Below are 26,115 nucleotides of genomic sequence, written 5' to 3' on the forward strand. Positions count from 1 at the left end.
CAGAATTTAAAGTGAACAGGCCTCCGGTGTAGCATCTCAGTCTTCAATACCGTTGTAGCATTGCATTCACTGGGGTGACTCGGCTTCATGCTTTTCACTTTTGAAGTCTGCAGTTGAAAACACAGGTACATTATTGGCCTGTTGGGGCTGTTGTGCACCTGATGCAGCAGCAAACCCAGCTTTACCACCAAGCATGCACTTTGATTGGGACTGAGACCCAAACCAAGCTCCCTGAAAAGTGTGCTTGTGTGCTGCACATGCTTGCAAACACACATCTGTCACATTGCCATTTATAGGTATTTGCCTACAAATGTAAATGTGTGCAGAGCCCTGCTGCTCCATGCCCTTGCCTGTAAGTCGAGATCTCCAGGATGCGGATTGCAAATGTATTGGCACTTCCTGCTGGATACTTGAGCTGTGCACTATATGTGGGGAAACTGCATACTAAGGTTGTCACTTTCCTTAGTACTGTGCTTGGCATACAACTGCTGTTGCTCCAGAAATGCTAACTTTGCCAAAGCTGGGATTGACAAGCCACAACCTGGGAGGGTTATAGATCAATGTCAGAAAGCCTGCCCAGGTTAAACCTCTGACAACTGTAGGTAAGGCAGAGAGAACTTCTTGTCTGAAACCCTGGAGCACTACTGCCAGTCTGTGTTGACAGTCCTGAACTAGATGGTCTGATGCAAGATCAAGCGGCTTCCTATGTTCCTAACTTATTTTTTGTAACCTGCAGGTTATCTCGAATACCTGCTAGAAAAGGAAGTCAGGTGTCAATGTAAAAAAACATCTGCACTGGACAGTAGTTGTTTAGTGAACTCTCTAAGTGAGGGAACTCATAAACATACAGTATTGCTGATAGAGATTTGTCTGACAAATAGAAGTTTGTGGGACAAATAAATGTTTGTGATCTGTTCAGAATTCTCCTTTTTGGAGTTATCAGAGATCTTGGTTCTATTATAGGCTCCTGTGGACTCTCCAAATATAGCATTTTTCATCTTGCAATACAAATGTATTTTGTTTTTAAAGTTGTACTTTGTTTTCCTGCAGATCAACTGTGGAGCAGGGCTTTGAAACTTCTTCATAAATATTGGCACTTAGTCTGTGCCTAGACTACAAATTGAGCCTTGCTGTACAGGCTTTCCCTCTCACTTGGGAACCATGAGAGTTTGCTGAGGGGGGGTGATGTTAAAACTGGGGACCATGAAAATTGAAACAGGAATGGGATTTGGTTTTAAAGAGGGAAACATCTCCGCTTGCAGGGTTAAGGGCTAGAATCCCATGAACACAGTCTCCTGAGGGTTTGGGTGTGTTTGTTTTATAGCAGCCAAAGAGAACTGAGCTTTGCTTAGAAGCAAAGCAAATGCAATGGAATGTTTAACCCATTCCTCTCTCTGTTATTTTCCTATTCTAAATCTCTGCTCCTCCCCCAGTGCTGTTAAGTCTACAACAGAGATAACCTGGGTGCCTGCATCATTCCTCCCCTCCCCCCCATTCCCAACCGTTCAAAACAGCTTCAGGGAGCACTTTAGAGCAGGAAAATGGTACTGGGCAGTGTCCCATTCCCCTGCCCCCCCCCCCAAAAAAAGGGATCTTTTTTTTTTTTGCTTTAAAGCAGGATAAAAAATGGAAGATCTGGATCCTATTTGTTCCAGCCCTTAGGTTGCAAGCCCATTCAGCAGAACACCTTTCGGTGTACCCTGTAAAGAATAGAAAGTATCGACCTTAATAACCCAAATACCGACCAACGGGGCAGTGTTCCTTGGATCTTCTTCCAGGATACTGAATTTCAGCCTGTCACTTTGTAATCTTGGTACTGTTTTCAGTGCTCTTTAAGCTGTTTAATTAAGTAGCACGTACCACATTACCCTCTTACAATATTGCTTTATTAGTTTATAGCTGCAAAGATGAAAAGGAACAATGGGCCACCATCTTTAAAACTCTAAACACACACTCGTGTGGCTGATACAAAACAATAGACAAGAGCAAGAGACAGCCTGGGTGGTGGTCTTGGGGTCGCTTGCACAAACTGCATTGAGACTTGGCAGGTATGGTACCTCTGATACTCTAAGGGTTGGTTTGTATTGTTGTCAGCCCCTTGGCTGTGCTGGCAAAAAAGGCCTAGATTTGTGGTTGCTGTGGAGGAACTGCTGTACATGCTAACAGGGCTGATAAAGCCTTTATTGGCCTCTACTAGAGTTTGCACTGTGTTAGCTTGTAGCTACCAACCTCTTCGGGTTGGCCTAAGATGTGAGAGAACCAAGCATGCAAGAGGAGCTTTGGGGGTATTGCTGCAGCCCTTGCAATCAGTGAGCTCTCTCAAAGGGCAATGGAATGCCCTTTCTCAAAGGACACTGAAAGTTGGCTTCCTCGCTTGTGTCCAAACACTTCCAAGGATTGCAGCCTGTCAGAGAAGAGCTGCGTTCCAAGGTTCTTCAGTAGCAGAAAAAAAGTGCAGAATGGCATTTTGCTTCAGAGTTCAGTTTCCACAGACTCCCAACTTTCATTTGTAAAGTTTCGTGCTCTTATTGTTTTGAAGCTGTACTTGAAAGCATGTGGGGCAGTGTCTGCTGAAATCTCAGAAAGTGCTGATGAACAAAATTTCAGGACCTTTCATAGCCTCATGACTGGTCAGACTAGAATAAATTAGGAAGAACAGAAAAATGTCCTATAGTAGATTATACAGAACAGTGACACTTGATTATGCAAAGTACATCATGTGCATATGTTCAGTTTCTATAAATGCGTATAGATTGTGGAATTTGGATTACTGGGGTAGCAGAATTTGAATTATTTTCAAAAAGAATGGAATGCACACCCCAATTACATTTATTTCTGCTTAAACATCTTGGAGAGCACTCTGTTTCCTTCATACTTGTTTGATGGGAAACTGACTATGATCACTGCTTATGTAACGGGAAATTTACTATTTCTTCTTCCCATCTTCCTTTCAATGTTTCTTGTGCTCTGTGGCTCTGAAGGTGCCTACATTCAATGTTTCTATGCCAGTGGACGCTTTTTGGACTGTTTGTGTAGCTTGCTGATCACAAGTGGATTTCTTGTGTACTGGTTCTGTTCAAGCAATTCTGGTAAAAGGATTGTCTGTTACAATGCAATCTCAATGCTTTCTTATTTTTAATTTGCAACATCTGCAAAACTTGCCCCAGATTTTTTAGAACTGGCAACTTCCTGTTTGCAGTAGCCATCACCCTCTGTATACAACCTCGTAAAAATTTTGACACCTAGTTATTTCCATAGGCACTAAAGTTACTAGCTTTGCCTTTTTAAAAGAAAACATTCTTGTATAACTTGCTTGCATAGCTAGCCTTGTGTTCTTGGTACCTGTTGGCCATAGAAGAATATATGAAGTCCCAACATGGCCTTTCATTGTCTTATTTGGAGCTGGGACAAAGTTGTTTTATTCCCTTCCTTAAAAGAGCATTAGAGCTCTTAACTGATGGGATTTTGCATAAAGCTAAGGTAACAACTGAGTTAGTTCTTATTGTGCTCCAATTAATGTCTGACCTTGACCTATAGTACTTGTGACAGATTAAGAGTCAATAAACACTTTTAAAAAAAAACTAAACTTAAATCCTGCAGTTTGTCTTCAGTGTGTAGTGTCAAAAGAAGTACGTACAGCTAACTTTTTGTACTACAATTTAGTACAATTGCTACAGTTTCTACAATGGCTTCTTTCTACCGTTCTACAATGGCTTCTTCTACAACTTCTGCAATTCTTCCTTTGTTTAACTAAAGGCTGGATATTACCAGGTCTGTTTTTTCCCACTGAAATGCAAATATGGTACTGGATGCAGAATTCCACTTCCTTAGTTACATTTACCTTTTCCTTAAAAACAAAGTAAAATTCTACTTATGTCGAGATGTTCTTGTGTGACCAATAGCTGCTGAGAGCTAAAAAACCAGTGAAGTGAATAAACTAAACTGCCCATGACTAACAGCAAAGACTTGTGGGCTCCTGCCCATGACTAATCTTGCACATTGCAGAATTAGTCACTTACACAGTGTGCATAATTTAAACTAGTTGCGGAATTTTGATTGCCTGGTGCAAATTTTTTTTTAATGTTGATAGTGTCTGGTTGTTGCCAAACTGGGTTAGATCAATAATGGATTAGATTAGTATTGCAAGTTTCACAAAATATATCAGAGTTCCAGACTGCTTTTTGGTGAAAACTGGTCAGTGATGTACCATCATGGTTAATGAGCTGTAAGCCAGGAAGTCTGTTTCAAATCTCATCTCAGCCCACAGACTCACCGATTTTTGGTAGCTGATGTCTCTGCTTTTCATATGTAATATGGGGAAATTAAAATACTATACTGCTATGCAGTATTTTCCTCCAAATACCACAGTGCATTCCTGTATACTTTTCCAAGCTGTTGCACACGCATTGTTTTGTAGTTGTTACAACTCATCAGTATGGTTGGTCAGTACAGTTCAGACCAGGAACTTCCTAATTTGTTAGAAGTACAGGTATTGGAACAATTGAAAGATACAAGTTTATGCTGTTTACCTCTATGCAGGGAGGCAAACTGTTTTATGCACTTTCAAAATAAGTCTGATGGGCTTTGAGCTTTCTTTTCTGTGACAAGGAAAATCAAGTGGGAGGAACTTGACAGTAGATCCTCATTAATGTGTATAGCTTTGGGGGGAGGGGGAATGGAGCTACATTTTATGAAGTGATCCCATAAAACAGAAGGCCCAATCCCATTTCCTTTGGCTCCATATAAAGGATAAGTCATCTAAGAAAGGAGTTGTGCCATATTGTAGATTATCACATTATTCTGCAAGTCAGGAAAACCATACATTGACTTGAGCAGCAGAAGGGACTTTAGTTTTCAACCTTGGGGCTTCTGCAATAGGAGCAGAAAGAATTATAGTAGATACAACTTGCTTTCAAAAAATCTTGCAGCTCTTAGAATTTCTTCATAATCACTACTAAAGATCCAAGAGCCCTAGAGTAGTAAGATGGGTTGCTTTAGCTCAGAAAGCCTTTCAGGCAGCCAAAGGCAAGTTAGAGCTTGCTCAATTTTTCTTAAACTATATATGTATGCCCCCAGGATTCTGCAGAAGTGTATCAGGAATTCCTTGACGAAAAGCTCAATAATGGAAATCCCCTTTAATTAAAAGACAAAGCCTCCCCCCCCTCCTCACACACACACTTGTTCACTGCTACATATCTTTCCCTCAAAGGCACAGTGGGGGGATATTCTGTGGCAGCAGTTCTCAAACATTTTACTGCTACAACCAATTTTGTTGGCCACATCATGCTCCAGAATGCCTTGTGGCTTCCATGTCATGCTCCAGACTGCAAGGCTGCAAAGCATTCTGATGCACAATGCTGCCACCAAAGCAGGTTGCGCACCACCACTACCCAGAACCTGCAAGGCATTCTGGGGTGCAACATGGCCCAGAATACCTTGCAGCTTCCAGGTAGTGCTGGCCCCCTCACTCATCAAAAATCAGATTGTAACCCACAGTTTGAGAACTATTGTTCTATAGCGCAATTTTGATTTACTCTGAGCAAAAGCAAGGTCTTCAAAGGCCCAGCAAATAAGTCTGCATGCACAGTATACTTCAGAATGGACTGTGCGACAGGTGCAACTCCATGTCAGAAGCACATGATTTTGACAATTGATGTGAACAAAGTTCACCAAGGGTAGTAGACCGGTAGACCAGGAAGGAATCCAGCTCCAACGAGGAGTTCTATGAAAGACTAGAACTATTCAATTGTAAAAATCCCTACAGGGGTTTAGAACAGCCTGCCTATGGAAACCGCCTTGGATTAAAGTCTGAGGAGAAATCTGATGACCAAAGAAAGGTGGTATATAAATACCTGTATAAATAAATAAATAAATAGTAAATTCTAAAAATAATGATCTACTGGCTAAAGCCCTTATACTGCCTAGGGAAGCTTCTTTCTTCCCCCTTCTGTTTTTTTCTCCCTACAGAAACAAATTATAGAGCCTCTTTAACTTAGTATGAAATGAGACAACTGCTGAAAATTTATTTATTCAAATGATCATTTTCAGGCAATAAATTAAACACACTGCTGATCTAAAAACACACACACACACACACACACACACACACACAACCACACATGAAAAATTTGACACGTACTTAGACACTATGTAAAAAAAATACACAAAGAAGTGGAAGTTGGAGCTATTGCATGGTGGAGTGTCTTATCAAAAGGTCATTCATGAAGGTGAGTGGGCTGGGCCCACCTCAAGGAGGTATCAGACCTCCCTCCTTTTGGCCTTGGACCATGTCTGTGCAAACATCAAGATCTGGGGGCATGTGGGAAGACATCTGAAGTGCTGCACTGAAAGCAAGCCTATATCCAAGGCATTCTGATGATGATGACAACCACCCTGGGAACCAGGCTGGAGAAGCTGGTAGGAGGTGCTTGGGCGGGGGGGAGGTTTGAGGACCGGTGAGTGAAATATTAGTGCTGAAGAGTCACTAAATTTGGGAGGAGATTGGAAATTGAGGAGTCACTGCCCTCTGCTTTCCAAATACAGACTGGACTACACTTTACATCAAAGAATTACGTTCCCCCATCAAGCAGTTCTTACTCCTTGTATTTGCTACAGATACTCATACTATATCCCATTTCAGCAGTTCCAGGAGTCTCTGATCTGCAGCAGTCCTTGTAAGAGCTGTGTAATACAAACCACATCCTGCTCCTTTTGCAGGTGGACATGTAAGGAGGTGGTTTTGCTAGAGCCAAAGACAAGTCTCATACCTAGGCCATGATGATGATGTCGCTCTCTAGGCTACCATCCTTTCTGTGGCAGAGAAAATTTTGGCAAGGGCTGCCAGACTATAGGAAATATTTTTAAAGGCTCAACAAATGCAAAGGTTCTAGGGTCATGTAGTGACCCCTGGAACTGCCCCAAATGCAGTATAGCAAAATACAATTAGGAGTCTTGGGGGGGGGGTCCTCTAGGTCAAACATTTTGTGGAAAGCCAAGGAAGTTTGTCTGCCACAATTGGGTGAGGAGATGATGTACACCCCTACCTGGGCACACTTTAAGCAAAGGTAAATAGATAAAATCTCAATCCTAGCCCTACCATGTGGCAGGCTCTGTGCGTACAAGCTCATTCCACCTAATAAGGAATTGCCATTGCAGCTTGTCACACAGAGTGAGAGGTCTGGGTTCAGACTCATCCCCTGAACTCTTGAGATGCAAGGTGAGATGCAACTCCTTCCTCATTTCCTAGTCCCCTGCTTACCTCCCCTAACTAGAGTAGATTTGTAAGACCACCTGCAGCCTCGGTACTAGAAAACAAAGGGCTATATCACTCCCCTTGTGAGTCCTGTCCACAGTAACCGGCCCAAGTTTGCTATTCCCAAGGGTGTTGCAACCCACAAAGGGCATGAGATCCTCACTTTGCACAGGATTATTGAGAAGAGAAGCTGGCAGTTTGTGGGAGACATCTTGGATAGGTGAATATTGGGGTGGCAGCAGGCAAAACAGTCCACAAAGGTTCCCAGGTGTGCTAGGCTGACTGCCATGTCTGTCTTTCACTTTCCTGGAAGCTCTTCCAAAGGGTTGCAGGTAGGACACACATTTCCCACACCACTCTAGATCAGTGTTTCTCAACTGATACAGATACCACCACTGGTACTTGAGCTTGTGGTACTCATGAGACCCTTAGACACCTGCTACCCAGAAGCAAGACCCAGGAACACAATGCAACAAACAAGCCTAAGAGACTCAGTTTGGCTTGAGGAGTGGAGCTCCACATCTTGCTTTTCCGTATTCAGAAAGCCCTCCCATCCACCTTGAGCCTCATTGGTTTGTTGCATTGCATCTGACTTCCCAACTCAGAAGTAACTGGCAATGATGTCATCGCCAATTACTTCTGGTGGTACTTCAACTGGACCATGTGAAGTGGTACAGTGGAGGACAAACCTTGAGAAACACAGTTCTAAATCATGCCCCTAGGACCCAGAAAAGCCAGTGAAATGGAGACACATGCAATTTTCTTCGGGTTATGGCAAATGAGAATTCAGAAAGTGATAGCATTGAGGCAACTTTTAAAGGGCGTGGGGTTAAATCTTTGAAGTAAATGCAGCTTATAATATGGGCTTTACCAATATTCCTGCAGAAGGACTTTTTGAGGGGGTCCCTGAAACTAAGGACTAGCTGGTTCAGGGTGAGCAAAAAGCACTTTACACCATGCCAGCTTGACTTCTTGTGGTAGCCTCTAGCTTAGATTTCTTTTTGAAAGGCTTGGAAAAGGCGGTTTTCCAATCAAACTCCACCACAGAGCTCAGAGGTCAAACAGCTCTCCACCATCGTCATGACCACTTATGTGCCTCAAGGACATATGCACATATTTAGTCACTGTTGGAACAGCACAGGGCACATAGCTGTGTCTTGTACATTTCAGCCCCTGCTGTAGAAGGGCTCTATAGTGACTATCTTAGGGTGGACAACATATGGCCCAAAACTTTCCTATGTACATGTCCCTTACTGCTTCAATAATCATCACCACACTGTATGCTAAATAAACAAAGAAACACCCCTATTGCTTTAGAGACACAGTGGATGTTTTGTTGTTACCAAAGCGCCTAAAATACTTCCAAAAGAGGCTTCATTTTTGGACTAGAGAGGCTGTTCCCCCATGCAAAAGAGGTAAATAAGAATATTTTCTCCTAGTTAACTCACTGATATTGCTCTTCTGCGCTATACAACCAGAGCACCTATCTCTGGCTTGGGTGCCACCACAAGGAAAACCTCACCTGGTACATGCAAAAGTGCATTAGGCATGGGAGAAATACCATCTGTGTGCAGCAAAAACGTGTTCACATTTAGCCACAGCAGATTCAAAAAGTCTTCCCGAATTGCTGGATTAAAGGAAGTTACGAGAAGACTCTCCTAAAAGAAGTGACGATAGAAGCATCACACCTAGCAGCTCTTTGAAATAGAAAAGTCCTGTTTGAAAGATTCTCTTGGCAACCACCGTTCTGCTACTGGTAGGGCAGTAACCCTTGCCTTTCCCTTTCCTTCAGCAGAAAGATAGTCCAGCACAATACTGGCTTCACTTGTTCCAGGCTCTATGAGATGCTATCCCTCTGGAATTGAGAACAGGAGTAGAGCCAAGTCTGCCCCAAATGTGGTAAATCATTCCTGAAACGAGTTTAAATGTTAATACAGAGAGCCAGACAGCATGAGATTGGCTTTTATGAAATTATTATTATTATTATTAGTATATGAAATTATTATTATTAAATCAGACCAGGCATCGTCTACTATGACCAGTAGTCACTCTGCACCATCCTGCGTTAAGGTTTTCTCCTTCAAGCCTGCACTATGATTGAAAAAGCTCCAGGATCAGGCCAAATTACACCAGAACAACAAAGTTCAACCACTTGCTTTGCTTGGTGCGATCACGCAGAGGCCCTGTACAAAGATCACTGGATCAGGGGCAGAGAACATTGGTCTAATTTCTATCCTAGTACTAAGAATGCTATAGCTTCAAGATACAACTGCATTCTTTGATGTTATGATCAATGTTTGCTATCCAGATGTTAAACTGCATGCCTCATGATTTCATTTGCTGAAATGGATCATTCTAATGCTCTGGTTTATCAGTTTAGGGGTCATAATTTAGAACTTTTTTTTTAAGGCAGTCTATTCCATGCTACAATATGATTGATATGGTGGCCCAGTCAGCACAAGAAGATTCTGGTGATGGGAAGCTTTATCTGTCTCATAACTAAGTATTGCAGAGGAGATGTTCGGTTTCATAGTGCTGTAACTGAGGTATGGAGGAGTTAAGGTTTGTTTTGTAAATTTCTAATCTCCTCCCACTTCTAGTGGATTGAAATGTTTCATGTGTGCTTCTCTTGCTCAAGAGGGAGCATTCCTAAAAAATTATACAGGAAACAAAAAAGGGCACAGACAGCACAGGGGCGATCTAGGTGCTGGTGAACCTAGTACTGGGGAAGAAAACAAAATACAAATACAAAACAAAGAAAACAAAATTATTTTCTGCCCATGGAAAAAAGTAGCCAAAAAGCTCATAGCTCAATTCCAAATGAATACTATGGAGACACTGATACCTACAAACAGGATCCCAAATCCAACCCTGCACACAATCATGTTTACATCCACTTGTAGAAACGGTCCTTTTTAGCAGGTCCCAGGAAAGTTCCCCATGATGGAGGAAACAGGCCAGCTTCACCTAGCACTGCCAGATGTCCACAGAATGTGTATGCTTGTAATGCTGTATATTAAGAATAGACCCCATTTTTAATCCAATTACAAATGAACACAGCTTCTTACACGACTGCATTTATGGAATCTGAAAAAAAGCTTTCACAATCGAAACGTTCACTTTTTTTCTTCCTTTAAATGAGGCCAGGATTGTTAAAAGGGTGGCACTTTTAACAAAAATAACTTGTAACAGGAAAAAAAAACCATCACAAAAATCAGAAACCAGGCACTTTGGGAAACTGTGGCCCCCCCATCCAGCTGTAGTTGCCGCCAACTAATAATATACAACAACCATTCACGCCAGATGCAGACATACATCCTCATTCACATTAACTCAAATGGGCGCACACACCTCCAAACAGTTCAGTTGGGCTATCCAGATGAGCACTGGGTGTGCATCCAGGTGTTCAGCCGCATTGGCATTGTGCACAGAGCTCTCTCTGCATCCAGACGCATGCCATCCCTTTCTGTCATCCACTCTCCCCCACACACATACCCCAAAACACAAGTAGGGTTTTTACAACTTCAAGTCTTTTTGTATATATTAAAAAGTGAGGTAAGACTCCTGCCAGGACAAGACACACCAATATCGCCTCCCCATCTCCCACGGGTTCTACTGTAGCGCCAGCCATTATTGCTCGGTCTTCAGGTGGATTGCAATTGGCTGCTGGGTGGGCAGAGTACTTTATTGCAGTCAGTTGTGGCCACTGTGGCTGCTTGATTCAGTCCTTTGTCACCTCAGAGCACAACCCACAGATGTCACCTCTAGCAAGTGGGAGACGTGGTGATGGGGCTATGCAGGTAAGGAAGGCTTCCAGGACTAGTGTGTACTGCCACCGAGACAGGGAAACTGAAGACAAACTGGGAGGTTGGGGTGGAAGAGCTCTTCCCTCTTTCCCTTAGCGACCCTGAAGGGCTGGCAGCCTCGGCAGCACAAGATGTTGCCAGTACCTGGGACTCAAACTGGAGCAGCTGTCCCATGAAGCTGAAGTTGGGTGAGATGATGCTCCGGCGTTGCTTGACAAATTCAAAGGCCTCCTCGAGCTTCACCTGCTTTTTCATGATCAGGTATGCCAAGCAGATGGTGGCCGATCGGGAGATGCCAGCTTGGCAGTGCACAAGGACTCGGCCGTGGCATGCCTTCACAGAGTCTGGGAGGAGAGGAGCAGAAATACAGGGGATGAGCCCACTCAACAACTTCTTACATTGTTGGGGCCACAGTTCCATAAGAGAGCAGGAAACATGCAAAATGCAGTAGAGGCTACAAAATCTGCTTTCTTGAGAACGGTAGCTTCCAAGGTGGTTTAAGCGACCCAAGTTTCTAGCCCTTATGACTGTGAAGATACCTGGAACGTGCCTGGCAACAGCTCAGGTGAGTGACCAAATCAGATTTTCAGTTGCTGGGGTTTTAGTTCTTGAGCAAACACAGAATCCATGACATAAAACATTTTCCTAAGTTCTACATGTCCCAGAATTCTGAATTTTGAGAACATTGCACAGATCTGACTACGACAGGACATCTGTTATAGGGTAAGGGCTATTTAAATCATGGGCATACATCCTGCACTGTCCCCCCTTGATTTCTTTATTACTTTCGGCACCTCTTACCAGTACCAAAGTGCACTTTAAAATCACATTTTAGTGATCCGAATTTCCATCATAGGCAACGGATTTGCAATGGTTCATTCGCATAGGCAAGGTAACCCTTTACTGGAGGCCAAAGAGAAGCAAATCTATCAGGATGACTTCGAGGGAGCCTGCAAAACTGGTGGGCCAAGACAAAGTCAGCCCACCAGCCACACATCGTGATCTGCCAGCAGCATGACAAGTCTCTCCTACTTTGGGCCATATCACACAGCCAGCAATTAAAGGAGGCTTACAGAGCAATTTGTGGGCTGAATTCACTTTGATGAGTCAACAGCTGATCCGAGTTGTTAGGTTTTACTCAGGTAGCTGGAAGCCTTGCATATTTTCTCCAGAATTCAGAGTTGGACCCAAAAACTGAGAAGTCAAAGCCCTGACTCCATCTATCTCACCATCCCACACCCAGCACCCAAGCTTCCCCCCACCACCCCTCCAAATGCAGGCATACCTATGTATTCAATGGCTTCCATGAACCAGGAGCTGATGTCCGTTTTGTGGTTGTCTTCCACTGGGATGCATTTGTACTGGAAGTGTCCTTCAAAGTGGTTCGGGCAGTCTGACGAGACGTTCAACAAGGCTGTGATCCCCAATGCATCCAGCATGTCCCTCCTGGAGGCATGATGCGCACTACCAAGGAACAGGAAAGGAAGGATTTCCACTGGGCCACCCTGTGTCAAGAGGAGCAAAAACAGAGAATCACTAGGACCAGTGAGGACTCTGAATGAAGCAAAACCTGTTCAGGTCAATTGGACTAACTACTGTGATCACCAGTATCTCCATTAGTAAAAAGGCAATGGAGGGTGTCTCTCAGTTGGGATAAGGGGCAGCAGCACATTTTAGCCATTAGTTTGGCTACATGCAGAATGTCCTACTCTAGAAGGGTTCAATTGTCTGCCTCCCTCATCTCTTTTCACAGAAAATATTTTTTTAAAGTTCAAACCATCCTTACATTCCACTGAAACCTGATCATGGCTGGTGGCAGCTACTCATTTATTTTCCTATATTTTTAGCTTTTATGTTTCTATGATGCTTTTGCTTCTTTCCGCCTGAAGAACACTTGCATGGGAAAAGCAGCGCAGAAAGTAAATACATGGACAGAACACACAAGCAGTCCTGAATGCACGCATTCAAAGCCTGCACTCAAAACAGCAATCTAAGCTTAAGGCAACCCAAGTACCGTGTCACAAAAAAAATTAATTTATTTAAAAGATGTCTAAATTGCTTTTCCAATGCTCAAAGCGATGTACAGTGAATGTGAAACAGTAATAAAATTGAGCAAAACAATCAACAATAATACATAGAGCAGATAGAAACATCTAACACAGCAAGGATAAAACCACAAAAGCCACGCAGAGAAATCTATTCACAATAAGTTTAGAAGGATCACTAGGGAAATCATCCCTCCTCAAAAGCCAAGTAAAATAAATTTTCAAACCCTGCGAGAAATCATATAGAAAAGGGGGCTGTCCTTGGGTCTTCTGGAAATTTGTTCCCAAGACATGGTGCCATCACAGAAAAGACCCTGCAACTTGCCACTAACTCCTTGGCTTCAGATCACTATGGGCGAAGGCAGTCCTTAAGATATCCCAGTCCCAAGACATGCAGCGTTTTAAAGGTGTAATTACTAGCACTTTTGATTGGTCTCAAAATTGAACGTGCAGCCAGTGTAGCCTCTGGAGCAACAGTAGAGCAGATTCAAGCCGTCTGGCCCCAGTGACCACCCAAGCCACTGCATTCTGCACTAACTGCAGCTTCTGTACCGTCTTCAAGGGCAACCCCAAATAGGGTGCGTTACAGTAGTCTAAACAGGATGCTGCTTGGGCATGGACCACCATCACCAGACCCAAATGATTCAGGTACTGTTGCAGCTTGCACAACACCAGAACACACACATTTTGTGATTTGTTCCAGTAATCTAGGGACAGACAAGGAGCTATATGAGCCAACTAAGCTCTGTTCTCTGGTCAGTAAAAATGCTGCTGGTTTCCCCTTGACAGGAACTGCCCACATATTTTCTTATCTTCTTTTGGCAGCCACTTAACTCATTTTTGCCTGGCCAACAGGTGTACACATTTGGTCCCTGCTGCACATAAACAACATTGGGCAGAAATGGCTTAAGCGAGAAAAATAGCTTTTAAAACAAATGAAAGCAGAGACTATCAAAATACTGAATTGGTTCTGTCGTCTACCTCCAAATTCTGTAGGTATTCCTCATTTGCTCAGTATGACTATATCTTAACATACGTGCAGTCCTATGGACAAGTCCAAAATGCAAAGACTGCCAACTGTCACAAGGGTTTAGCAACAGTACATGTGGGGAGACGTCCAAATCAAGTTTGGACTTGACTATCACAAAAAGGCAACTGTCCACACTCACTATTCCCTATCAATTCTTATCCATCTCTTATCAATTCTTATCCATAGAAATGTCTATTCTAAGTCCTCCAACCCTTCTGAGGGATCCCAGTCTTTCCCCTATAACCTATGGATATTGATTTAACTCTCAGTATTACCATGTCATGTGTTGGTTATACCCTGTAGGTATATAACTGAACTGAATTTAGAGATGTAACTTTTAGCTTGCCCAGACACAGTAAACATATCAAATATAATCATGCTTTGAACACATGACCCTCTGAAATGTATGGCGCTTCATTGTGATCAGTGCTATATTCCCAATGGACAAGAGGAAGTTACATAATGTGCTTGCACAGAGCAAAGTTGCATAGATGTAGAACAAGTGATCAGTATGCCAGGGTACAAATACCTTCATTTTGAGATGGTTCTACATCCTTCAGTCCCTCTCCATTGAGAAATATGCTTCCTCATCAGAAGCTGGGTCTTTGGTGCTAGCACCTATACTTTGTTTCTGCACATCTACTTTCAAGAAACTTGAATGGCTTGAGGCTGGAAGTCTCTATTCCTAAGCTAAGGAAGGTTAAAGCTCCAAGAAGACGCATTTACTCTGCGTCAGAAGTCATATAGAGAAGGGGGCTCTTTGGGGAGAAGGGGAGAATTGGATCACCAGCATCCTACCCCTAACTGTTCCCATTTAATAGTCCAATAGAAATAAAAGCCATTTGAACAGAATTGGCTAAATCTACATGCTAGTTATGTCATGTTTGTGAAAACAGTTCCATATCCAGCCCTTCGGTCTCACTGGAGATACTTGGAACAGATCACAACATAATCCTAGAGAAATCAAAAACCAAACACAACAGACCAATCTCAACAAATGTTATAAACTGGCCTGGCAGAAAAACAGGAAAAGCAGGCTAAAGATACTAGTCATCTAGCAATCAAAGGCCCATTGGAATAAAATGAACTTCAGGGCCCAATCCTATCCAACTTCTAGCACTGATATAGCCAATGGGGCGTGCACAGCATTCTGCAGTGGAGAGGCAGTCACAAAGGCCTCCTCAAGAGAATGCTCATTTCCTTGCCTCAGGGTTGAATTGTGGCTGCACTGGTGCTGGAAAGTTGGATAGGACTGGGCCCTCAGGCAGGTACGGGACAACATTAGGGAAGGGGCCAAAGAAATCACCCAGGCAGGGCATTTCATCAGCACAGAAGACCTCTCATGTTCCCATCAACCATACCTCAGAAATAGTCAAGAGGGTCTCTCCAGTCTTTGGTCAAGAACAGGTTTACACCGCACTCCCACAATGAGAATAAATTATCCAGGGTCCTAAGTTTAGCAATCCTTTTGGAAAATTCTCTGTGGTTTTCCTCACAAAAGGAAAATGGTCGTCTGTGTTCTTACAGGTAGTTGTCCAGAACACTAGACTAAATTCCGAATGCCAAACCATCAAAGCTTTCCACAACCACCAGGGTTTCAATGGGGACTCAGCACAAGCAAGCCAACCTGATCATGCTGTGGTGTTCCACAGGAGCTGCAGCCATGTTCAGGGTGCTCCACAGCGGTCGGTGTTGATGCAGTGGTCGGAGATTTTGTCTTTGCACAGAGTTCTGGATATTCGGAATGAAATCTCTCGTAGCCACCTAAGAGTCAGAGACACAGTTTACAAATCCAACTTGCATTAGCCAGTTTGTGGCAGGCACAAGCCTAGTAGTGCATACAAGTGGGGAGGAAAAGGAGGGGAACATCCTGCAGTTATTGTTGGTAATAATATAATTTCTGCCTTGTCTTTCTACATAGGTATTCAAGGCACTTTACACCAATAAAACCAGTTAAGTAAAACCCACAGTAGCAATTAAGAAAAATTTAGCCATCTCTTCCTGTGCTAGCAGCAGCTAGATCCCAATTAACTGCAGAATTCCTAAAACATTCACTAGAACAGAGTTGCCTTTGCTGCTCATCTGAAAGCAGGTAGTGCTAACACACAAGACTCCCCTCTTTGGAACTTATTTCAGATCTTGGGTGCTACAACTGACAAGACCCTGCATTCAAAGGGAGCAGGACCTGGTGTTTTTAGGTGGCCTTATATGGGGGTGAAGGGAGGAGACTTCAGAAGTAAAACACAGTTACTTTGGATTGAGCCTGGAAGCAAACTGCTAACCAGGAAAATTGGTACAGGGTCAGTGTCCAACTGATTGGATCCAAAGGCTCCAGTCAAAAACCTGGCAAAACCATTCCTAACCCTTCTCAAGAGCAATCCCACCTAAATGCGCTTTATAGTACATAATCTAGCTTGGAAGCCAGAGAAGCATAAATGACTGGACCTCACCTGGTTTGTCCCGCAAAAGGCACAATTGGTATAACAGATGAGGTTATAAAAGGAACTCCGGATGGCGGCTGCCATCTGAGCATCTTGGAGCAGGGCTGGATGCAAGATGACTCCCCAAAAACACACCTACTGCTTCTGAAGAAGCTGCACCTCCATACATCCTGCTCCGAGATGGCAAGAACCCCAACCAACAGTAGCTTTGATCTTGTCTGCATTACATGTCAGTTTGCTTGCACTGCTACCAAACACCAGCTCAGGACATTCATTGCCTCCCCAGGAATTAAAAGATGGAAGCAAAAGCAAGAGGGAGTCGGGCATTACACCAATGACACCCTTGCCCAAGTCTCCAGATGATCTCCCCCAGTGGTTTTTACATAAATAGTAAACAGTATGGGAGATCAGATAGGACTGTGCAGCATCCCACAGACAAGCCAAAGTCTCCCACAGCACTACCTTCTAGGAAGGACAAGAGCTACCTTCCAACATTCCCTCGCCTCACTGGTGTCACCAAAAACCAGAAAAGTGATTTCAATGTTTTGTCCAAATTCAGCCTTAAGCTTTACAATGCCAGAGTGTGGTGTTCAATAGACTGCCATTTTATATTTTTTTACAAATGGATAGAAATAGAAATGCCAACACATCCCACATAAATTCTTCCCCCACCCCACTTCCCACTGAAATAAATCAAGCTTGTCAAGAAGGTGAGAGCAGCAACGTTTGATTACCATGTGAACCATTGCTGATATTCAGGGCCTACAGGTAGCTGAACCCACCCCATGAGTCACACCTCAGCCCTTAAAGTCCTGGCCCAGATCCCAGAAGTTGCCATTATGGAGCAGTGGAAAATCTTCTGCCCATGCTCAGGCAACAACCTGACTCTGCACATCTGAGTCCTGAAGCCCTGACTTTAAAATGAGTTTCCAGCACTAAACCCTAAGGAGCAAATCATTCCCAAACTTCCCCTGGGAGGACCACTTGCCCACTTCTCAAGTGTCGGAGTTCAAAAGCCTGTAATGACACCTCTATTGTCTCAGGTTTGGGGTGGGGAGAGAACTCCCCCTCCCAAACAGATAATTTTTCCTCTTGCTGATGTTACCCCTCACTTGAATCAAGTGTATTTTGCTCACCCAGAGGGGAAGTGAGTCATTCAGATAAATTTGGAGGGATTGCCTTGAGCATGATATTAGATCCAAAGGAGGAAAACCAAAGACACTGCCCTTTAGAAGGACAGGAATAAAAATAAAAATTCACAAAAATAATGGGGCCAAAAAACAGGTGCTGGTTAGTTTCTGTGTTCCATTCAGTGCAATTGGGTTTCAAAATGACCCAGAATATACAGTACACACCCATTAACAAAAAAAAGTGTGCATAGGGGGAAAAGACGTCGTATCACAGAGCAACTGACCGCATTAAGGTGAACTACAAGCAGTATGGAGATTGTGGATGACTGAAATAGAGACTTTTATCAAAAAAATTTTCCACAGCTCAATTTGATCCCACTCTCTGGGAGACGGTGACACTTGATTGGGTTCAAGTTAATCAAGTCTTTTATTCATTAGTAGGGGTTTTTAACTTTTACTTTACACATAACTTTGAGAACCTTCCTTACTCAAGATAGATATGTGGATATTGTAAAATAAGCAAGCTCCCTATTCCAAGTTGGGGCTCCCCAATTAATTTTTGAAGCTTGTCTTTTTTTTTCTTAAGCCCAGTTTTCATCTGAAAGATGCCCTAGTGTTTCCCTGCCCCAAGGACACTCAAAGTCTACTATGGGCAGAGAGAGAGGGGGGGGGTGACAGCACAGTCCCAATTAACTCTGCTAAGCCTCCATTCAACTCCCCAAGCTTTCTTTTGCTACAACCATTAATGGTTACTTGATACAGAGACAAACACATTTTGCAGGAGCAGGAGGTTCTGCAATGTTGTGGTTCTTGAAAGATAGAACCTTTCTTCAATTGTAGAAATCCCTATGTGGATTTAGAACAGCCTGCCTATGTGAACCGCCTTGAATTAAAGTCTGAGGAGAAATCTGATGATCAAGAAAGGCGGTATACAAATACAAATACCTGTACTACTACTACTACTACTACTACTACTACTACTACTACTACTACTAATATTTTGTGAACCATTCAAGAAGCATTAGAATTAGACTTCCATATACAGAGTTTGTCAGGAGCAACAGCCACGAAGTCTCTGGGTCAAAGAATGCCTAAACTGAGTTGGTGACCACAAGCAAGTCAAAAATCTCTCCAATTACAGATGGGGACAGACACTGGCCTACCTTACAGGGTTGCTGTAGGGTTTACAGAACATTAATAATAATATTCAGCTCAATTATTATTATAAATAATAATACTGAATGGGACCTCTAGCTCAGAAATGTCTACACTGACTGGCTGTGGTTCTCCAGGATTTCAGACACGAGTGTTTTCCAGACATAATTGGAGGTGCTAGGAACTGAGCCTGGGAACTTCTGAATTCAAAGCTTCCACTGAATTACAGCCAATTTCCCATGTACATGAAGCACGTTTCAATGTTACCATTCTCATTATTGGTGCAGCCCTGAAGAAGATGGGGATGTCCATCTTCTTGATCAATACTCTGCTGGAGCATGCACAACTTTCCAATTTTGCATGAACAAGAGCACTGTGCAGTTCAAAAGTTTGCAGTCTTACTTGTTGCTCCAGTTAACCCATTTTTGTCTGGCCCACAGGTGTACACATTTGCTCCCGGTCACATATATGCAACGTTGGGCAGAAATGGCTTAAGGAAGTGCAGAGGTCCTTCTTGAACACTACCTGCTTGAGCAAGATGCTGTATACTCTTAAGATCACTTATGCTGGAGAAGCCCTACACAAGACTCAGCAAATCCTGAAGTAGCTGAATCCCAGCACACACTGGATCAACATTTCAGGCCTTGCTGGTAGACTTTACTGTAAGGCAGTGCTATTCAAACTGGGGCATTGCGACGCCCCAGTCTGAGGGCCCTGGTCTCTGCCCCCTTAAGGGGCAGGGGCAGCCTAGAGGTGGGGGGAAGGCAGCGGCGTGATCCCCAGGATCACGCCACTCAGGGGGCTGCAGGGGCTTGGGTGCACTTACTGCAAGCCTCCTGCAGCCTCCCCAGGGTGCGGGGAGCACGGCGCCACTTCTGGCAGGGCTCCCCGCAGCAGGGAAAGTGAATGTGGAGCAATTGTGCTCCACTTCCGGGGCGGGGCGTGATCGCTCCACATCCACTTTCCCTGCTGCGGGGAGCCCTGCCAGCAGTCGCACCGCACTCCCCGCACCCCAGGGAGGCTGCAGGAGGCTTGGGTAAGTGCACTCAAGCCCCTGCAGCCCTCTGAGTGGCGCGATCCTGGCGGCGCTGCCTTCCTCCCCCCGCCCCTGCAAAGACTTACTGGCTCTCAAACTCTCCCAGAGAGTTTGAGAACCACTGCCGTAAGGCAAACAGTTTCAAATAAGTACGCTGGCATTCATCAAACAAAATCTTATAGAATTATAACTTTTACAACTTTCCTAACAGAAAGGAATCTCTTAAACATTACAGTCAGGGATGAACACAGGCTCTTAAGATTTCTATACGGACAAGTTCAGAAACCTGTACTCACATACAATATGTGGCATTTGAAAATTGTAAAAAAGGGAGGGATTATGGAACCAGGATCTGTGCCATGAACATATGAAACTCATTTGTACGGAGTCATGCCATCTAGCCATTACTATATTTGCTGACTTGCAACAGCTCTCCAGAGTCTCAAGGTAAAGATGTCTCTTATCACCTGGCCCGCACCAGAGATACCAAGGATTATGACACCTTCTATATTCAAAGCAAGTGTGCTACCCCTGAACTGTTGTTCCTCCCTAAAGATTTTTTTAACATTTCCATCCCTTGCAAAAGAGCTAAGCCGAATGCTCAGTTTTCAATGTTAACACTGATGCCTGAATAGCAGCTTGCCTCTTCAGCAGCGCAAACTGAAGGAGTGGAAGTATTAAAAAATCCTTGACTACATGCACATATGGTTTATTTGATTGCTTTGTAGCAACAGAGGATAAGTGCAGCAAATGAGCTTTAATTCAGGAGTTTTTCCAGAGAGGAAAAAAATTATGAGTCCACACAGATAAGCAACCAGAAAAGCAATTTGAAAAAAAGTTGCTTAATGTGTGTGTTTAATTCCAAGGTTTCTAACCTGCCTCTCTCAAAAAACGAATGTCCCAAATTATGCAAACTGTGGGGACGAGCTACAGCCTTAGCCAAAATGGGGATACCCAACACATCACGGTTTCTCAAACTGTGGGTCGGGTGGGTTGCGAGCCAATTTCAGGTGGGTCCCCCTTCATTTCGGATATCAGAATTGATGCCAACACAGTATGTGACTGCATTTGAGGAGAGCTGTATTTTTAACAGGCTACAATGTATATGAATTTAACATGGGGCTTACTCCTGGGTAAGTGTGGATAGGATTATAGCCTAGGATTGTTAAAAAATTTTCCTGCTTGATGATGTCATATCTGGCCATGACATCACTTCTGGTGGGTCCTGACAGATAGTCATTCTAAAAAGTGGGTCCTGGGCTAAAATGTTTGCAAACCACTGCAACAGGCAACTGAGGGTCAATCCAGCCTCAAAAGACTTCTCATCTGATTCCCCCCCCCCAATAGATCCTGATGCCACCTCACCCCTCCACTCCACTATGTGCTGTCAGGCTTGGCCCCTGATGCACATCAGCTGCTTGCTGACATGCCAAGCCACAAACAAATGGGAGAGTGAGCAGCTGAGATGCGCCAAGAGGCAAACACTCTGTAAGAGTTTCTGCTGTCATTCATGCTGGGGTGAAAGAGCCCTTTGGCTCTGCGCATCAACTCACTCCCACTCAAGGCAAGAGGCAGGCAAGGTTACCGAGCTCAGATAGAACTCACTCCATTCACAGAACTCACTCCATTCATAATAAAGCCTCGTTAAAGAGCAGTTGCCAGCTAGAAATCTAAGGCAGCTTTGTAAGTACATAAAATATAAAAATATCAAAAAATATCAAACCCAGAGAACTATAAAATGAGGATCCTGTCAGTGAGAGCAGGGCCAAGGAGAAGATTCCAGTGTTTCAACTGGCCCTTTAAACAGGAAAGAAAAATTCAAAAATAACTCCTCTTCAGGCCTGGAATGTTTTTCTGTCATTCAGACCATGTTGTGACACCAGCTGATTCTAGCAAGTTGATTTTTCCATAGCGCCCCATCTGAGTTTCCTGTCAGAGGGCAAGCATATCACCCCACCCCCACACAGAACTAAGACTATAAGACCATAAGATTCCTCCCTCCCCCCCCCTTGTGCCAATTACGCCTTCAGGATGCATTTGAGTCCTGTGAAGGGACAGGAAGTACTGACAGGGCAATAAAGCAGGATCTCTCCCTCTTCCTTTCCACCCACCCACTACTTCTGCAGTTCAAAAGGTCACCATCAGCCTCCTCCTCCCCCCCACAACTGACAGGTCAGACTGGCAGGAAACAATCTCCAGATACAATACAACCTACTGTTTGCAAAAGGTCACACCAGGATAGCTCAACAAAATATACCCCACCCCCACTCCCCAGACAGGGCAAAACTGAAGAGGGATGTATGAAGGCAGTGGATGTTTGGGGGGGGGGGGGAGAGAAGTTTGTCCCTTGCACCTTTTCTCCAGCAGTCTAGTAAAGGACCAGTAAGACCCACAGCCTGAACCAGAGATCCTTGCTCCCTCCACACATTCTTCTCTCCCCCAATGTACGCTGGAGGACTTTTAACCCATTTCTGCCCAGCCCACAGGTGTATACCTTTGATCCCTGTTGCGTATATGCAACGTTGGGCAGAAATTTAATGTATATTTAATTTAAAGTACATTTTAATGGGTGTTATTGTACCCTGTCCTCTCCTACTGCAAAGTAGCTGACGTTCTTGTCCACGTATATCTAAATTCACAGTCAGAAGAACGAAGGAGAAAAGGGGCTGACTCACAGCTCCACTCCAGGAAGGGAAACGTTCATTACTACGAATTACAGTAGTTAAGAGGCGCACCAGCAGTGCGCTAGGCGCTGTATACAAGCACGTGGTCCTTGCCCAAAGCACCTTGGGGGGGGGCTGCCCACACAGAATCTAAGGCAAATAACACAGGGTAGGGGTGAGGGGCAGAACACCCTTCCAGAACTAGGTAACTCACCTTGCAATGTTTAAAGAGCGAGGTGTCTCCGTTTAGGAGCCCAAGCCTTTGCAAGCCTACTCAGAAGTAAGCCCCATGATAGTCAGTGGGACTCACTCCCAGGAAAGCGGCTAGGATTGTAGCCTAAGAGCCCAATCCTATGCATGCCTACTCAGCCCCAGTGGGGGCTTACAACCAGGAAAGTGTGGCTAGAACTGCAGCCTCAGCCAGGCTGGGAGACCCGCCGTGCGGGAAGCACATTCTCAGAGGCACTCTTGCCGAGCAGCGGCGGAAAGCCCCGAGCGCACTCCCGCCCGCAGGCCCCTCACCTTTCAGGAGGCAGATGTCGGCGTGCTCGGTGTGCCTGCGCAGCGCCCGCACCACCAGCGACACGGTGCTGTCCTCCCGCAGGCACTCGGCGCGCGGGCTGCGCTCGTCGTACACCACCACCGCGGCGTAGAGGCCGGAGCGCAGGCGGGAGCGCACCTCGTCCTCGGCCGGCAGGATCTGCTCCAGGCTGACGGAGCCCTTGGCGCGGCGCCGCACGATGGTGTTGCAGCGCACGTTGAGCGCGCCGCGGATGTAGCCGGCGCCGTGGGCCAGGAAGGGCCTGCAGTCCAGCAGGAGGCACTTGCCCGCCGCGTGGCCCTGGCGGTCGTCCCGGCGCAGGAGGCGCTGGAGCCCGCCGCAGTCCACCTCCCGCAGCTCCAGCATGGCCGCTGGCCTCGTTCCGCCTCGCGCGCTGCGCCGGCTGCTACTCCTCCAGCACCTTCATCAGTACAACTGCCGCGGCCTCGGAGGCGCGTGGGAGGATCCCTGGCAGCGCCGTGCCGCTTTCCCCTGCGCTCCGAGCGCCCGCCCCCCACACTGGCCCCCTCCCCTCGCTGTGAATGGAACGCCGCGCAGCCGCCTCCCCTGACGTCACAATGGGACAAATGTAAACAGGGCGCTGCTGGCTGCTCGCGCTCATTCATGAAAAGAGGCGGCTGCCCGGGAGCCTTCCTGCCGCCGCCGGGCTTGGTGGGAGGAGAGCGGGGTGGGGGCGCCCACCTCTCAGCCGGCCTTTCCCAGCTTCTCGCTGCCGTCCCGCGGAGTCCAGCCAAGGGCATTTCTGGGGCGTGGTTGCAGTCCCGCTCCTCTTCCTTGGAAGGGAAAGTGAGGCACACCCAAAACGTGAAGGGCCGCCGGTGGCTGGATGGAGGGCACCCCCGACAGCTGACTTTCTGACTGGGACTGCAGTCCTGGCCACGATTGCCTAGCAGTAAGCCCCATGCTATAGATAATGGGGCTTACTTCTGAGGAGACATGCCTAGGCTTGGGCTCGCAGGCTGCAATCCTACCCGCACTTTCCTGGGAGTAAGCCCCATTGACTAGAATGGCGCTTACTTCTGAGTAGACATGCATAGGGTTGGGCTCTCAGGCTGCAATCCTGTGCACACTTTCCTGGGATTAAGCCCCTTTGAACGCAATAGGATTTACTTCTGAGTTAGACGTGTATAGGATTGTGCCCTGCGATCTTATTCACGCTTACCTGGGAGTAAGCCCCATTAACTAAAGTGGGGTTTACTTCTGAGTAGGTATGGATAGGATTAGGCTCCAAAGTACCTATGTGATATGCACATTGAAACACACGTGTTGATCTCATTCACACATGCCGTTTTAGGTGTAGACTTTTACAAAATATATATGAAGGGAGTTTTACTAAGGCCCAAATACGCATGGCTTAGCTCAATGGGCCTTTTAAATGCATAAACACCACTACCAGTGAAGGCAATTGGGAGAGGGAGGGAGAACTTAAACATTGGTGTGTTTGACTTGGTATGTTTCAAAACGTTGCTGGAGGCAAAGCAGCTAGGGGGCAAATTCCAGCACAGTCCTATGCATGTCCCATTGGGTTCAATAGTGCTTACTTCCAGGAAAGTGTGTATAGGATTGCAGCCTTAAAATGGGGAAATGGCAGACAGAGAAACAGTTAACAACTCAGTGACCCTTTGGAAGCACCCTCTTTGATTTCAAAACTGCCCCCAAGCTTACCCTTACAACCATCCACTGTACAATATGTGGTTTAAGCCTGAGGAATTGGAGGACAACGGGTGAATGCCTTGACCTCCAGTAGTGTAACTCTTTCCAGGTACTGTGGGTTTTACTTCAGGTGCCCTGGTTCTGTGAGGAAAGGAGGTAATAGATGTTTGGTCAAGACTAGCAGCCAGTGGAATAGGTTGGGAGTGTTTGGTGTACATCAACAAAGGTAACTGTGCTCAGTAATCAATTAAGCTGCTGTTCCACGAAAGCAGGAGGGAGGAAAAATGTCATGATTTATTTGTTTATTTTTCTTATTTTTATACCTGCCCTTTCTCCAAGGAGTTCAGGGTGGTATACATAGTTCCTTCCCTCCTTGTGTCTTTACAAGAACCCTGTGAGGTAGGTGAGGCTGAGAGATAGTGACTAGTCCAAGGTCACACCAGGAAGCTTCATGACCAAGCAGGGATTTGAACAAGCCAGAACACCATTGAGGTATGATTTGAACTTTACATTGATTATTCTATACTTCTGGATTCTGTTAAAAAGCTCACTGGATAAAGTGATTCAGCCCACCATCACATGATTTAATTAAGAAGTCTTGTGGTTTCCCATGAGATTTTTGATACCTTCATTTCACTTTAAAGACAGATTGAGCCCTCCCTAAGCTGGGTCTGTTTTGTGAATGAAAGGGCTGGATCACATGACCACCCAAGGTCAATGGAAATTGACCTTTTCAGTGATTCTGACATTTGGAATGGGTGTAACTTCTTGGCAGGTCTGTGCTTGTCATCTCTTTCTGTAAGAATTGACTGTGGCTGGAAACCAAAATAGACACTAATATCTTTCACTGAAGACAGTGGGCTTTAAAAATGTTTAAAATTAGCTCAAGGCCATCCCCGCTAGGAGGCCACATGAAAGGTCACCTGAGGTAGCGGAATGGCACCTGCCTCTGTCTGCCTTCACCACCTCTCCACTTCTTCCTCTCTGGATTAAATAAACATAGAATGATGGAAATGGAAACTGAAGCAGAAGAAGAGTGTGGAGTGGTGGGCTACAGTATCTCCAACGCTCTTGTCTACCAATCTTCTCTCCCCCACACTTTCTCTGTCTACTGTTTTGAATCCAGTAAGTGAGGGGAGGACAAATGGTGGAGGTGATGACTGATGCACTTCAGGGAAGGAGAGGGTGGACCTTGATCAGTGTACCACCTCAGGATCCGGGAGGTCTTTGGGCCAGTCCTGAATTTGCTGGGTCATGCCCCACGCTGAGTTCCACAATTCCTGATTCTTCAGCAGCTACAAACAAAGACATTTCAGCGTCAGATAAAAATTAACTCAAACCT

At 45.1% G+C, this 26,115-nt stretch overlaps 1 protein-coding gene across 1 annotated transcript; it reads right to left on the minus strand.

Annotated features, from left to right (window-relative positions):
* Window positions 1-10,313: 10,313 nt before the first annotated feature.
* DUSP4 (dual specificity phosphatase 4) lies at window positions 10,314-23,562 on the minus strand. The gene is made up of 4 exons (XM_066617049.1): window positions 23,081-23,562; window positions 15,761-15,897; window positions 12,344-12,563; window positions 10,314-11,402 (listed from the first exon to the last, which is right to left on the minus strand). Exons 1-4 carry the CDS (start codon window positions 23,463-23,465, stop codon window positions 11,017-11,019), a joined length of 1,128 nt encoding a protein of 375 aa, XP_066473146.1. The 5' UTR covers window positions 23,466-23,562; the 3' UTR covers window positions 10,314-11,016.
* Window positions 23,563-26,115: the final 2,553 nt, after the last annotated feature.

This window comes from Tiliqua scincoides, chromosome 2, assembly GCF_035046505.1.
Source record: "Tiliqua scincoides isolate rTilSci1 chromosome 2, rTilSci1.hap2, whole genome shotgun sequence".
Lineage (NCBI taxonomy): Eukaryota > Metazoa > Chordata > Lepidosauria > Squamata > Scincidae > Tiliqua > Tiliqua scincoides.

Coding starts and splice junctions, on each gene's coding strand:
- DUSP4 (XM_066617049.1), bottom strand. CDS start 23,465: ATGCTGGAGCTGCGGGAGGTGGACTGCGGCGGGCTCCAGCGCCTCCTG. Junction 12,564..15,760: donor GAACACCACAGCATGATCAG/GTTGGCTTGCTT, acceptor CTCTTGACACAG/GGTGGCCCAGTGGAAATCCT. Junction 11,403..12,343: donor GGAAGCCATTGAATACATAG/GTATGCCTGCAT, acceptor CTCTCCTCCCAG/ACTCTGTGAAGGCATGCCAC.